Genomic DNA, 15,748 nt, shown 5'->3' with positions numbered 1-15,748 from the left:
TACAAAATATTGCAGCAATTTGGAATAAAAAACGTTTATAAATATTTGAATATGACCGCCTGGGATAACAACAATGACGGGCGGTTCAATTGGAAGTTGATAAACATGGTGACCGGGAAAATTTATTACGATGAGTTTTTAGGGGAGGTTAAAAAAGGGGGTAGGGAGCTGAACCTGCGGGAAGCTCACGACTTTACGTGTATAGAAACACACTCCCCCCATATGAACTTTCATGACCCGGTTTTTGACACGATTGCTACACGCTGTGTTTTGAATTACATTATTAGTAAGTTAAGGCCGATTAGATTTTATAGATTAATTAAGGACATGCCTAGCTTAAGGAAAAAGAAAAACAAAAAAAAAAGGAAAAAAAGAACATAACTGACATTACGAAATAAGTAGCATAAGTGACACTAACATTTAAATTCTAAAAAAAAATTATGTTTTAATGTTCTAGGTGAATGGAAAACTTTCCTACCTACATTAGAATTAATACATTAGACATAATGAGTACGAGCAATCCCCGTGTAGTCTTTATGAAAAAAATCATAAATCTTGCTTTAAACAATTGCACTAACCATCTTGCACCCAGACGCACATTAAATACCATAATAACTGAAGTAAATTCAGAATTAATTATAAAATTTGATGATCATTATTTGAAAAGCATTGAAAAAGATATTACAAATTTAATGAGGGAACTTTATGGGTCCTTACGACCATACAACATCTCAATGGCACTCGTTATCGCCGCCATAGAGGGGGATAACCTATTAGATTCGATTTTTGAACATGAAAATACGACAGATAAAGCAAAGTATTTTACTAGGGTACTGAGAATAGCATTTGAAAACTGCACTATTTATAAAAGAAGACGAACACTTTGGGATATATTAGTAGAGGCTAATACAGTCAATTTTCCCAATAGTTTTCTTAAACGTACCGAAAAACAAGTTAAAACTACATTTAGAGATCGTTTTAGTAATTTACGACCCTATAACATTAGTATGGCTATAGTCATAGCTATCCAAGACAGGGATTATTTAGTATCACAAATTACGGGGGTACGACCTAATATGGATTATGAAGTGGACGAAATCATAGACTAGGCTATGCCTAAAAAGTTCTAAGGGGGACAGGACTTGTCTCTCTTCACACCGAACTGGTATGGCCCTGTCTTGATTAAGTCCACCCTTCCTTATTTATTTAAAAAATTGCTCGTACCTCATTTAATGAAGACGAAGGTGTTGTTCCCCATGGTTCAAGGAAAGACAGGACTTGTCTTTTCTCACACCGAGCTCAAGGACACACACCGGCGTCAAGTAGATTGTGATTAATAATAATTAATAAGATTGTAACACAGTCAAAATTATAAAGAGAAAAAGATGCTTTTATCATAGATTCTAAAAACTGAAGATATTATCTAAGGTAATAAATTGTAATTGTATTTAAAAAAAAAATATATATTATAATGTCAATTTAAAAAAAAAAATGTATTGTACTTTGAAAAAGAATATATATATATTGTATTGTACTTTGATGAAAAGATATATTGTAATTGTAATTGAAAAAAAAAAAAAAAAATAATATATAATATAATACTAACCTATACTAACCACTAATTTTGAATGTTTAAAAAAAAAAAAAACTTTATGTAATACTAACTATTAACCTATAATCACTATGTATTCAAATGTATAACTATATAATGTATAACTTTTAAAAACCATTGTAATTTTAATGATATGTAATGATACACAAGCAAATAATTGAGTATTGTCAAAGATGTTTTATTCATAAATGTACAAAACATCTTTTTTTGGGGAGAGAAATGTAATGGATTACTAAGTCCAGCCAAGTTTACGTCATGACCGATTTCTCCTTGAATATTAATATGTGTACGACCGAAAGGAGTTATTCTATATCTTGTATGTAACCAAATGTAAACAACGTCATAAATTGTAAAATCCAAATTATAAATTGTAAAAGCCAATTTATTTATGCAAATCATATACTTTGTACAACTGAAAGATTGTAAAAACGCACAAACAAACACATAAATTGTATAAATTATCTATCCGACAATGTTCCGCACTTAACAGAAGACAGCTTGGCCATTCTCCAACAACCCGGATTAACGCTTGCACAACTGAGAAAAGGTCACCGAGGCGGGGATCCGAAGGACTCCTTCCACTCGAACCGGATGGGCATTTTGCGTAAATACCAGCCGTTTCTCCACAGCAACTTAGAAGTGTTTTGGCTGTGTATTGTGACATACCTGCAACAAACACTCATTTTCGTTATCTGTGTATCAAATTAATGCTTATATTGTAATACATATAATACCTATTTTTGATTGAAAGTATTAACTTCATTTACAAATCTTCCATCTTCCTTCTTCAACTTTTTGTGTGCTAAGTATCCAAAGGCCACAGACTTGCGGGAACTTCACAAGTTTGACTACTCTCAATTTGCTGGTTTGAGTGCTGCTCAAACGTTCGAACTGTTTTTTGACGATGAAGTCATGGAGCTGATCATTACCCAGTCCGAACGTTATGCCTTCCAAAAAAATGAGCCTTTGTTTTCGCTTGACAAAGGAAAATTGAAATGTTTCCTGGCGATCCTAATTTTATCAGGATATAATCAACTCCCCAGTGAACGGCACTACTGGGATTCTGAGAAAGACATGAACCACCAACTCGTCAGTGGAGCCATGCGAAGGGATAGATTTCTTGAGATCAAGCGATTCCTTCATTTGAACGATAATGACGACCAAGATTCAGACAAACTGTATAAATTACGACCCCTCATCCAGGCACTCAAAACTCGGTTTTTGAAATTTTTCGTACCATCCCAAAACCTTTCGTATGACGAGTGTATGGTCAAGTACTTTGGAAAACATTCTTCCAAACAGTGCATTCGAAACAAACCTATACGCTTCGGCTATAAAGTTTGGTGCCTAAATGCTGTGAATGGGTACCTTGTGAACTTCGACATATACACAGGGAAAAACAACAACGTGACCACTGAACAAGAAAAGGCTTTTGGTAAAGCTACAGCGCCTCTGATCAACATGTTGGATGATATTCCTAGTGAAATTTAATCCCTACCATATCACATTTTTTTGGATAATCTGTTCACTTCATTCAACCTTCTAAAGCACCTTCGAGACAACGGATACAATGCGACTGGAACAATGAGGGAGAACAGGATCCCCAAAGGTTCACCACTACCCACAAATAAGGAAATCAAGAAGGCTGAGAAGAGGGGAGCGAGTTTTCACAAAATTGAGCATACAGACGGCATCTTTATCTGCAAATGGCTCGATAATAGTGCCGTAACTGTTGCGTCCACGAAATTTGGTTACGAACCGAGGAATTCTGCAAAGAGGTATTCCAGGACGGAGCACAGGATCATTCGCGTTCCTCAGCCCTACTGCATTCAACAGTATAATAAGAATATGGGGGGTACTGACCGAATGGACCAAGACGTTAACAGGTACAAAATCGGCATTCGAGGAAAGAAATGGTGGTTTCCCCTGTTCATGTGGCTCATTGATTCGGCACTCAACAACGCCTACCTTATTCATCATGCCAGCACCAAGAAATCGAAATTGAAATTTCTGCGCGAGATTGCTCAAACATACCTCGGGAGCTACGGGTCTCCTCCTACACGTCCAGGACCATGTGCCCGGGCGAAAAATCAAGCGCTGGATCCTTTGAGGTACGATGGCATGAACCACCTGGTATCACCAATAGAAAATAGAAGGAGGTGCGCCAATAAACCGTGTAAGTCTCTTGTGAAAACGGTGTGCCTGAAATGTGACGTGGGGTTGTGTGTGTCTTGCTTCAAGGACTTCCATACTCAGTGATTTCCCCCCCTCCACCCAACTGCATTACCTATGTTCTTGTACTGTTACCCCATATTTTATTCGAGTCATTGTGATTGAAATTAGTCAAATTTAGTCTATTCTGATGCAATAAAGATTTTTCCTGGAAATTTACTCTGAGTGCCGACTGTTACATTTATGTAACAGGCCCCAATTGGGTTCCCATGGGTGCAACATGCCAAAAAATGTTGTTTACCCATCCTCTAAGGTCCAATACAACAAAAAATATGTAAATTAGGATTTTTTTACAAACTTTGAATTCTCGGTGGATTAGGGTTAACAATAAAGAAACTTTAAATTACAATAAGGAAAGAAACGGTTATGCACAGACGTGTGTAGAAGTCCAAATTTTTCTTCTCAGACATTACAATCAAAATAGAAAATATAATGGTAACTTAGAACAATTAGACAAAAAGCTTTTACATTGGAAAATTACTACAGACGAAGATCCATAATCTAAATTTTCAGTTAAAAATTATTTTATAGATGATGATAGAAATCATTGGTCAAATATAACAGTAAATAACAAATTAATTTTTAAATCTCGTAAAGGATTAAGTGATGGCATGTGTGTTTATTGCACATCAGCCGATACCATAACTGTTTATTCACGTCAAAACTTTTATGTTGCAGTAATCTTATACCACAAATTAAACTTAATAATATAAATATTATCTGTCATGAATCTTGGTATTATTATACTGATAAACGTAATTTCAATTTTTATTGTTTAATAAACTCTCCTTATACTAATTCAAAATATTATGATTATGTAGAAAACGCTGGGTTTCTACATATTTCTTCCAAACTCGATCAAATCCAACGATTTCATAATTTGGCGAAGAAAAACATTATAAAAATGTATGCAATTTCGTAGTGAAGTTTGACGCCGATATATTATTTTGAGATTTACTTTGCTTTTATCATTTAACTCGCTTATAAGTGAAGAGTCCTGAAAATCAAATGTACTAGCAAGCTGGCCGCCCGCGCCCAGCGCACGATCGACCCCCTGAGCGGACTCAGTGAAGGCCCTCGTGCCTGCCTCGACCCTGTCGGTCCTATGTCTGGTAATGACGGCCGAGGCTATTCTTTCCAGGAGCTGGTCCGTGGTAGTTTTCGGAAGTATTACGTTTTGACAAATTATAATACGATTTAATAATGGAACAATTAAATATATTACATTTTTTTAAACAGTAATTATTTAAAAAAAAATAGACTATAGAATCGAAAGACGTAAAAAAACAATTTATGTTATTATTTATTAAAGACCTTGTTACAAATTGAATTTTACTGATGCTATTACCGGATTAGTACAAGTGTATAATAGTGAGTAGAAATAAAAAATAAAATTAAAAAAAAAACATAATATTCCGCTATATTAATTTTTATATAAAGTTAACATAATATTTTATGTGGTTATATGTACTCTTGTATTTATGTTCATATATCTTAAGTAGATTCTGCTCAGTGTCAACAACAACAACCGAGTGTGATAAAATATATTCCTTCAAACGCTTCGGCTAGCAGCCCTCTTTTTACACCGCGACAAATTGATGACCCACACAGCGGTTAGACTTGTTTTTATTACTATAGATATATTTATATAAATATATTTATATATATATATTCAACAGGTGTTGGTTGTACAACGGATAATCCACCAATGCAGTCAGTTAAAAAAATAAGGTCTACTGATGACGACGGGGGATTGTTAGATAATTCTACTGAGAGCGGTTGTTATAATGAAAATACAGTTAGAAATAAATGAAAAAAAGCATCACGTTTGTCAGACGCGGCCGCTGCGGGTCAAGATAATTTTATTTAAATTGAGTCAACGTTTAAAGGAAAAATTGAAAGGTTTTATAAAAAAAATATGAACCATGCGCGGTTGACTATACTGAATTTTTAAGTAACTCGGAGCCGCAAATAACAAATATTCTAAATTCAATGGTTTCAATTCATCCAATTTAAAACTTAAATTGTAAAGAATAAAAATGTGCATCGTTCAATTGTTTACTCGTTTATATCGTTTAATCGTTAATAAGACGTTATCTTTATTTTAATAATAACTTAAATGTGTCGCCTAAAGATCACAAAGATCATGACAGAGTTTTTAAAATAAGACCACTTGTAGTCCATTTGAATACGAAATTTTCTAGTGTACCACTAGAGCGTGACTTAGCCATTGATGAGCAACTTTGTGCTACAAAAGCTCATAGCTACTTAAAACAATATTTGCCTCTATGACCCCACAAGTGGGGTTATAAATGTTTTGTATTATGTAGTTCAAACGGCTATTCTTACAAATTTGAACTCTATACGGGTCAAGAAAACTTGGATAAATTCAGACTAGTTGTCGTTTGGTTATCAAGGATTATTCCAGAAAATAAGAATCACACAGTTTATTTTGACAATTATTATACCCCTATACCTATAGTATCTGATTTGTCAAACAAATATTACTTTTTAATAGTTTATGTTTAGACTAATAATACAATTTAAACAAAATTATTTTTTTCTTTTTACTTTAGTATAATAATGGAAAACCAAATCATGGGACAATTTAACGCGGATATGGCCTCTTTTCTTCATCTATTACAAAATGCGTCTAATGAAGAAACAGAACGTGAGTCCCATGATTGGTGTGAATATATACGTTTCAACCTTTAAGACATTCACGAGCAGCCGTAGAAATTGCTAAAGAACATAAGCTTCATAAAAATGGTTACATACTTTTTCATTTTAATATAAAAATTCATGATCGCCAGTATTGTGCTCAACGAAATGTACAAAAATATTACACGTGTCCACCGAGTTTGCTGGTGGATACTATAAATATTTATGGTGATTACCGGATCGAAAAATATTCAGATTATATTATATTATTATTTTTTTTTAAAACCAAAACCTACATCAATAATAATTATTTTTACAGGTATGATTGTTTTATACAAGCCGTTCAGCGAAATGTAAGTGTTAAGTGAATTATTCTACAGCCGAATTGACAGCGACGGCCTACGCCGAAATCGTCGATTTAGTGAATCGCGATTAAAAGACTTGGCGAATATGGCTCGGACGAGCGGCTACGCCTCTGGTGAATTTGGAGTAACTCAATTAAATAAAGTGGCCGCTAAAGTGAAGAAGTCTGCGTGGGTCGCTTCACTTACTGAAGTTCAAAAGTGGGAAGCTGCCAAAAATGTAGCGAGCTTTCTGGCGGCGGGGACCGATTCGGACTGATTGAACTCGTGTGATGTTGTGTTGTATGTAAAGTATATTGTTGGTTTGTGGAAACCGTAAAAATAAATTATAAGAAATACGGTGAACGAACTACATTTTCGAGAGATGTCGATCTCAAAATTTTTGAAAATCTCGATCCAATTACCGATGAACAAGAAATACAGTCAGTTGTATACGACTTTATGGCTTTTTCTGACTGAAGGTGTTAGAAAATCTCTCACAATATAATATGTAAAAACTTAAATTGTAAAGAATAAAAATGTGCATCGGTCAATTGTTTAAATTAAAAAAATATAGATTTATTATTTTCAAATTGAGTACAGCTATTTTTTTTATCAATTTAATTCTCAACTCTTGGCTAACGGTTTGTTTATGGACTTTACGAATTTGGTAATAACTCTACAGAACATTTTGAATCTGTCTCTGGTAATATGAAATTTAATATTCTGGTCTTACAACAGAAAACAGGTTGGGGGCTACAAGTTGAACCTGGATGCAGGCCATCTCTCACCCAAAATATCTTCTGTTCTCCTCACATAATTTTTATACTTGTAATTGAATCTTCATACACAATAACCTCCACTAAACTAAAATTCAATTTAAGAACTCCTTTTCTCATTAACAAACCTCCGTCAGCACTGCCATATGCATTCTCTAAATCTATAAACCCCATACATAGCTTTTTCATCTTCTCTCTAAATTTTTCTACAAAGCTATCTCACTGAGTTTTCATCACATACAATTAATAAATACAATACGATTTAAAATAACACTTTTCAATTAAAAAGATAAAAACTGAAATATGTAATAAAGAATTAGTGCAATATACCTTTTGGCTAATTTAATGTTCAAGCAAATAGGGGTATCATCTTCAGGTTGAGTTTTGTAAAGTTGTATGCATGGAACTTTGTTTGCCGGTGCATTAATTAGATTCACCAATACTACTACCTACCACTTCATAAATTTCATTTGCTATTTCAGAGGTCATGATACTTATATAGTTATCAACATTGGAAGAATTCTCTAGAATGATGAATTTGTCACGCGCTGAAGCACCCCGATTCCTATTAGATCCCAAGATCCGACTAGAGTTGTTAAGATTGATGGAGAATAAGGAAGAAATAAACAGAGCAGATTCCTATTACCCTTATGCAAGAGAGATGGAATTAACCCCTAAATCCCCTTATTCGAATAGTGTAAACTATCGTCTATATAATATGGTCCACTCTATAGGCACGCTGTTAGGGATAGAGAGATCTCAAAATGCAAGGCTATTTAACCCTGACGCCATTGTAAATACTGTCAACATCGCAGCCTATGTAGCGTTCTATAGAGGGGTATATTGTGAGGCCGGAGTGGTAGTCGGAGAGGCAGAAGACTATGATTATGTCGAGAAGAAAAGACAAGCTCGAGAGAAATCCCGAAAGCTCGCTGGAGAAACGTCTGAAGGATCGTCAATCGACAAATCCTCGGTCACTCCGGGCTATATACTGGGAGAAATAAGCTCAGCAAATAACCAAGTGACTCCTGCAATAGCAGCTTTTTATAAAACGGAGGTTAGTAAGTTGAAGGACCTAAGAAAAGGCACTATAGGAGAGTACATACAAAAGAGATCTGGATGAAGATGATTTAGTAGAAATAAATCATCACATCAATAACAATACGCAGTGTACTAAGACAGCGTTGAAATTGCAGAAAAAACAAACAATAATTTTACAATCCGGATTAAATAATATTAAATCTTTGGCCGAAAAATTAAATAATAATACAGTTAAGTTAAGTAACATTTTGGTAGAAGTACAAGGCCAGCAAAATAAATTAAAAAATACTTTGGACGATTATTCATTATCAGAAAATGTTTTGGAATACATAATGAATCTTAATAGTATCATTAATGAATTTAATTTAGAATTGCGAGATTTAATTACTGCAATTTCAACTGCTCGTCTGGGTCAAATACACCCAAACGTAGTCAACACTAGTATTTTGGTAGAACAGCTTAGATCAATTGAAAAAGATCTACTGGAAAATGAACAACTGCCTATACCACTTAGTTCACGTTTTAATATCTTAGGTTTTGTCAGTCTGACAGATTTATCGGTAGCTTTCACGGAAAATAACTTAATTTATAATATAGAAATACCTATCTGCCAAAAACAAATTTACCAAATCTTTCATATCATGCCTTTTCCGAGTAAGCTATCACAAAATCAGGTGACTTACATACAGCCCACAATCGAATTTTCGGCCATAGGGATTAATAGGGAAACATTTGTACCAATGACTTTAGACGCGTACAATAAGTGTAAACATGTAGGGACCGCATATATCTGTTTATATCCACAACAATTTCCACGTAGGCCGATACAAACGTGTGAAACGTTATTTTGCTTAACAAGGTCCGAAATTCCTGCGATTTGCGATATAAGACATAACTTTGTCACATTGCCAATTTTCACTAAATTACAGAGTAGAAACGCGTGGTTATATTTAGCGCTGAACCCGATCGATATTACAATAATTTGCAGCCCATATACGTATACTATAGAACTGGTGGGATCAGGCTTGTTGAAGATTAAAAATAATTGTGAGGTACATACCCCTCATACCATTCTAAGGGCAATCGCAATAAATAGCGGACGGTATATACATACGGATTTTATTCCTACTTTAGACTTCTTAAACAATACAATCGAAGTATCGGAGAAGCTAAAGCAAATTAAAAACGCGACTTTAAGGAAACCGATTCATCTTATTCCTATCGCGAACGATCTTACTGATTTAACGAAAACTTCGAAATCATTGGACGATTTGATCACCCAGATAGACTCGGCAGAGCAGTTTGATAACGTTTATACTAATATAACGAACCGCAAATACGCGTTCTATCTTGTGGGAGCATTGTTAGGGTATATTATTATACATTGGTTAATCCAAATAATTAGGCGCGAAGTTACGGAATTTTGTTTAGCAGGCGATAACGCCATAGAGCCGCGCTTACGAAGAAGAAGGGCTAACTATGCAGATAGTCCATTATAAACACACCTACTGACCCCAATACTTATTAGTTATAGTCTAGGCTTAATCTAACTTAAGTAACTTAAGTAGCTAAGATATAACTAGTTCTTAATTATATTGCAGCGATGACCAGTGTAGATTTGCTTTTCGATGGAGTCCTTCTTCGTCTAGAAAATGCGTCACTGATGGATTTCTTCCGCGGGTCCGGCGTAATATTAGCTCACTGCGCGTCGTCGGACTTTGACGAATGCCGCCGTCAGACACGAGGCATAACCCGTTTCTTTTCGGCGAGCTTTGGGTAGCCATCAGTGCACGATAGGATCTCCAGTCGTCTGTGTGTTCAACGTAGGGGCGCCGTGTTAATTGTCACCCTATTAACAAAGGAAAAGTTTAATGGGAAACCGACTAAAACGGGGTACAGGGAAACAGTGCGCCAACTGGCTGCTTACCTCGTGGCCAATCATTTTAAGTGGTTGACAATTCCCGCCATCGGGATGAGTCGAGACCGAATAGCGCCGTCCTTTGGAGCCCAAGTCATATGGGAGGAACTGATAAGTCGAGGAATTAACGTAAGATTATCAGTCATGGGCGACTTGTTTTATGATTTGAGCAAGGAATTCCTTAATATTCACAAGTCTCGGAATCCCTCTAGAATTAAATAATTGTTTTTACTATCCATTTGTTATATAAAATTAGTGTCTATTGATAGTAATAAACTATTTTATTTCGTTTTGTGAAAACGCGTCGTATTTCTTTATTAACCAAATTTCAAGCGTGACCCATATTATTCGACCTACAATACAAAAGAAACTATGTCAAGATTATTTTTATTATTGTTTTTAATTACGAGAATACCATATGTCTGTTATCATGCCGCATTGTTTTTGCCGACGTATAATATATAGTATTTGCCTACGGGCGCCGGTCGGTTTGTTATGGTCTTGCCGTGTTGCCGTCTTGCAGTGTTACCAAGGGAGAAAAAGTCTTCAGGCACACATCACATTTGAAAGGCTTTTCACCGGTGTGCATGCGTTCGTGATTTGTAAGATTAGATTTTAGAGAAAAAGACTTCAGGCAAACTACACATTTGTAGGGCTTTTCTCCGGTGTGCAAGCGATAATGTTCTGTAAGGGTGAATTTTTAAGAAAAAGTCTTCAGGCAAACATCACATTTAAAAGGCTTTTCACCGGTGTGCACGCGTTCGTGTATTGTAAGGACAGATTTTTGAGGGAATGACTTAAATTAAAACATCACATTTGAAAGGCTTTTCACCGGTATGTACGCGTTCATGATTTGTGAGGTTGGGTTTCTGGCTTTCCTTTGTTGCTACATGACGTTTGTTAACTGTTCCAATCCGAGACTCAAAATGACCACCATCAATTTCTTTATTTGCTTTATAAATCTTACCATTGACACTACAAAAAAAAAAAAATTCAAACAATAATGTTCAAAACAACTATTTCCCCACTCTCATCTTGTTATAATTATATGAAAGGACCAACTTTTAAAAAAAAGAAATCTAAAGTCCTGTGTACGTCAATTTTCAATATAGTTTAGCCAGTCGTATGCTAGTCAGTGTTGTGCTTATACGTTCATATGTATCTCATCCGTTTTTAATAGTTTTTTTGAAAAAATTATACTAATAATATTATATATTAATATTATACTATTAAAATTATTTTGCAAAATTTTGTTATTTTTGTTAATATTAACTGTAATATCTAAAAGTCATCATGTTTTCGTGTACACAATGTGGTAAATCTTTTGCAAACAAATCCAATTTAAACAGACATGGTTTAAAACACGTTAACATAACATTTCCTTACTACGCCTGTATTAGAATTTTCAGCCAGAAATCAAATTTGCTTCGTCGTGTGAGAACTGTGCATCGTAAGTAAAGCAATTAAATATATAACATTTTTTTAAAGAGTCATTTTTTAAAAAAAATAGACTATAGAATCGAAAGACGTAAAAAAACAATTTATGTTATTATTTATTATAGACCTTGTTACAAATTGAATTTTACTGATGCTATTACCGGATTAGTACAAGTGTATAATAGTGAGTAGAAATAAAAAATTAAATTAAAAAAAAAACATAATATTCCGCTATATTAATTTTTTATAAAAAGTTAACATAATAATTTATGTGGTTATATGTACTCTTGTATTTATGTTCATATATCTTAAGTAGATTCTGCTCAGTGTCAACAACAACAACCGAGTGTGATAAAATATATTACTTCAAACGCTTCGGCTAGCAGCCCTCTTTTTACACCGCGACAAATTGATGACCCACACAGCGGTTAGACTTGTTTTTATTACTATAGATATATTTATATAAATATATATATATATATATATTCAACAGGTGTAGGTTGTACAACGGATAATCCACCAATGCAGTCAGTTAAAAAAATAAGGTCTACTGATGACGACGGGGGATTGTTAGATAATTCTACTGAGAGCGGTTGTTATAATGAAAATACAGTTAGAAATAAACGAAAAAAGCATCTCGTTTGTCAGACGCGGCCGCTGCGGGTCAAGATAATTTTATTTATATTGAGTCAACGTTTAAAGGAAAAATTGAAAGGTTTTATAAAAAAAATATGAACCATGCGCGGTTGACTATACTGAATTTTTAAGTAACTCGGAGCCGCAAATAACAAATATTCTAAATTCAATGGTTTCAATTCATCCAATTAAATACAATTTAAAACTAGAAGCAACTTACAGTACACCACAACCAGATATCACATCTGAAAAACGTGCTTTTAAAACATCTGCTAGAGAGCTATATGTTATATTATTATTATTATTTAAAACAAAAACCTATATCAATAACACTATTGTTTTTACAGGTTTGATTGTTTTATACAAGCCGTTCAGCGAAATTTAAGTGTTAGACTTAGTGAATTATTCTACAGCCGAATTGACAGCGACGGCCTACGCCGAAATCGTCGATTTAGTGAATCGCGATTAAAAGTCTTGGCGAATATGGCTCGGACGAGCGGCTACGCCTCTGGTGAATTTGGAGTAACTCAATTAAATAAAGTGGCCGCTAATGTGAAGAAGTCTGCGTGGGTCGCTTCACTTACTGAAGTTCAAAAGTGGGAAGCTGCCAAAAATGTAGCGAGCTTTCTGGTGGCGGGGACCGATTCGGACTGATTGAACTCGTGTAATGTTGTGTTGTATGTAAAGTATATTGTTGGTTTTTGGAAACCGTAAAAATAAATTATAAGAATTATAAGAAATGCGTTGAACGAACTACATTTCCGAGAGATGTCGATCTCAAAACTTTTGAAAATCTCGATCCAATTACCGATGAACAAGAAATACAGTCAGTTATATACGACTTTATGGCTTTTTTCTGACTGAAGGTGTTAGAAAATCTCTTACAATATAATATGTAAAAACTAAAATTGTAAAGAATAAAATTGTGCATCGTTTAATTGTTTAAATTAAAAAAATATAGATTTATCATTTTCAAATTAATTTCAATAACAATTATTTTTACAGGTATGATTCTTTTACACAAGCCGTTCAGCGAAATGTATTATGTTAAAAGGTTTATTCAATAATTTTATTATTATATTTTTTGTTATTAAAATCAAATTTCTTGAATGCTAAATAAATAAATAATTTAATTATATTTTGTTGTATTGAGTGTATTGCATATGTTGCCGTTTGTTGTTATGTTTTGTCTACCCTCCTTTTTTGAAAAACATTTTCATAGGGGTTCCGCATAAAAAATATTAATGTTTGGTGTTCCGTGATCTCAAAAAGTTTAAGAAACACTGCTCTATACCACTATACCGGGAATGGCGAGATTTTCCGCGATTAAATGTGCGTGACTGTCAGGCCAATATTACAATGCAAAGAGTGCGTGCAGAACTCCAAGTCCACAACTACACGGAAAGAACATCCTCCGGTCTTCTTACGTACAAAATAAGGCAGGTGGTACAACGTGTACCAGAACTGTCACTCGCCATAACCAGCGCAGATGAGATACTACCCATCACCTTTCCTGAAGCATATATGATGCGGCAGAATGAATATGCCACAAACTTTTTCGGGTAGGAACACAGATGATGTAGAAGACTATTTTAAAACTTTTGACCGAATAGCAGCCGCGAATAAATGGGATGAGGATTCTAAGGTGGTAATGCTCCCTTTTTATCTAAGAGACCAGGCGAAAAGGTTGTTTAATGACATAGAAACCGGAATCGTTAAAATAGGCTGGTCGTTAATTAGGAAATCTGTTTTGGACTTTTACAACTTTAAAGATTAATTAGAAATATTAAGGCGTAGTATAGTTGTCAAAGACAAATGTATATTAGCGAATAAGCAATTAAATGTAGGCCAAACAATCAAAACAAAACTATACAAAATTGTCTACACAGTAAAAATTCCAATCATGTTTATTATTTAAGGCCGCCCAAACTACTATGTCGGGTGGACTCTCCCGTAAGCGACCGTTCTGTTACGAGGAGAGTATTGTCGCGTGTATTTTTGTTTTTGTCGATATTATATTTGTGTGTGTTTATTCATTTTTGAGTTGCTTTTCTTTTTACTAATTTTAAAAGTGTCACCTTTTCTCCCATACCTTTTAAGGTAATTCAAGTGTATTGTGTGTTAAAGACTCTTGTTTCTTTGCTAGTGCCAGTACTTGCGTTCAAGCTATCAACCTGTTTATTATAGTTATAAAACTAGACAATATAATTGCCCTGAGGCATTATACTATTTATAATCACAGGCTTGATCGTTGGATAGAAAACCACCCGAGGCAGAAACAATCCGGAAGGCGACTAGAGCTCTGCCACTTTTATGCGCACTTATTAAAAGGCACCTTAGTTGTTAGGTAAAAGGTATTATTTTTAAGTTATTTTATTTACAGTGTGTGTGTGTGTATAACGGTTCGTGTACCTAAGTTGCGTATACGACAAAATTGGTGCCCAACTAGTGACTCGATCCTTCACGACCACCGAATTTTTCCAGTCGCTTTAATGATTAAAATGGACACAGTCAAACACGTTCATTTAATAGTAGAAAAAGTAGCAGCACATTTCAATGTAGTTGATTTGACACATTTCTTCTCGGCAATCAACCATCAATTACCGCCAAAAGAAAATTGCATATACCATATTACTGGCATCATGGATAGAACGCGGCAAGTCTTAAGGGATAAGCAGGCGGAAATGATATGTGAAACAGATTTATCCGATAAAAACACAAAATACAATGAAAAAACCATAAACATATATTGTTCCCAAATGGAAAACCCGCATAGAGTGAAAGAAGTTTTTAATAAAATCAGATTCAACATTTTTATTGCATGGCAAAAAAATAATTCTGTCAAATTTGCAAGCCATACACGGTCTAACTGCCATATTTATATTGGAAACCTAGAATTTAAATGTGGGAAACATCCTGTGGAATTATATTTACGATCAAAACCGCGGATGGTTGGTTTAACAAAACAGATGTACAAACGGGGGTATGTAAAAAATACCTGGCCATAAAATGTTTGTACGATCATTATTTAGAACGAAATAGAGAACCATGTTTTACTTTGAGGAATAATAGACCATTTGGTATAACCCAA

At 34.5% G+C, this 15,748-nt stretch overlaps 1 protein-coding gene across 1 annotated transcript; it reads left to right on the top strand.

Annotated features, from left to right (window-relative positions):
• The first annotated feature begins 2,524 nt into the window (after positions 1-2,524).
• On the top strand, positions 2,525-3,103 carry LOC126842532 (piggyBac transposable element-derived protein 3-like). The gene has a single exon (XM_050579545.1). It carries the CDS (start codon positions 2,525-2,527, stop codon positions 3,101-3,103), a length of 579 nt encoding a protein of 192 aa, XP_050435502.1.
• The last annotated feature ends 12,645 nt before the right edge of the window (positions 3,104-15,748 follow it).

This window comes from Adelges cooleyi, unplaced genomic scaffold (assembly GCF_023614345.1).
Source record: "Adelges cooleyi isolate 19-005CV unplaced genomic scaffold, UGA_ACOO_1.1 ACOO_flye_CR_arks_rails_tigmint_CR_PRNA_546, whole genome shotgun sequence".
NCBI classification, from domain to species: domain Eukaryota; kingdom Metazoa; phylum Arthropoda; class Insecta; order Hemiptera; family Adelgidae; genus Adelges; species Adelges cooleyi.
Note: the sequence above shows the minus strand (reverse complement) of the source record. Positions and strands in the feature narration are given on the sequence as shown.

Bases quoted from the DNA above. Each gene is read 5' to 3' on its own strand.
- LOC126842532 (XM_050579545.1), top strand. From the start codon at position 2,525: ATGGAGCTGATCATTACCCAGTCCGAACGTTATGCCTTCCAAAAAAAT.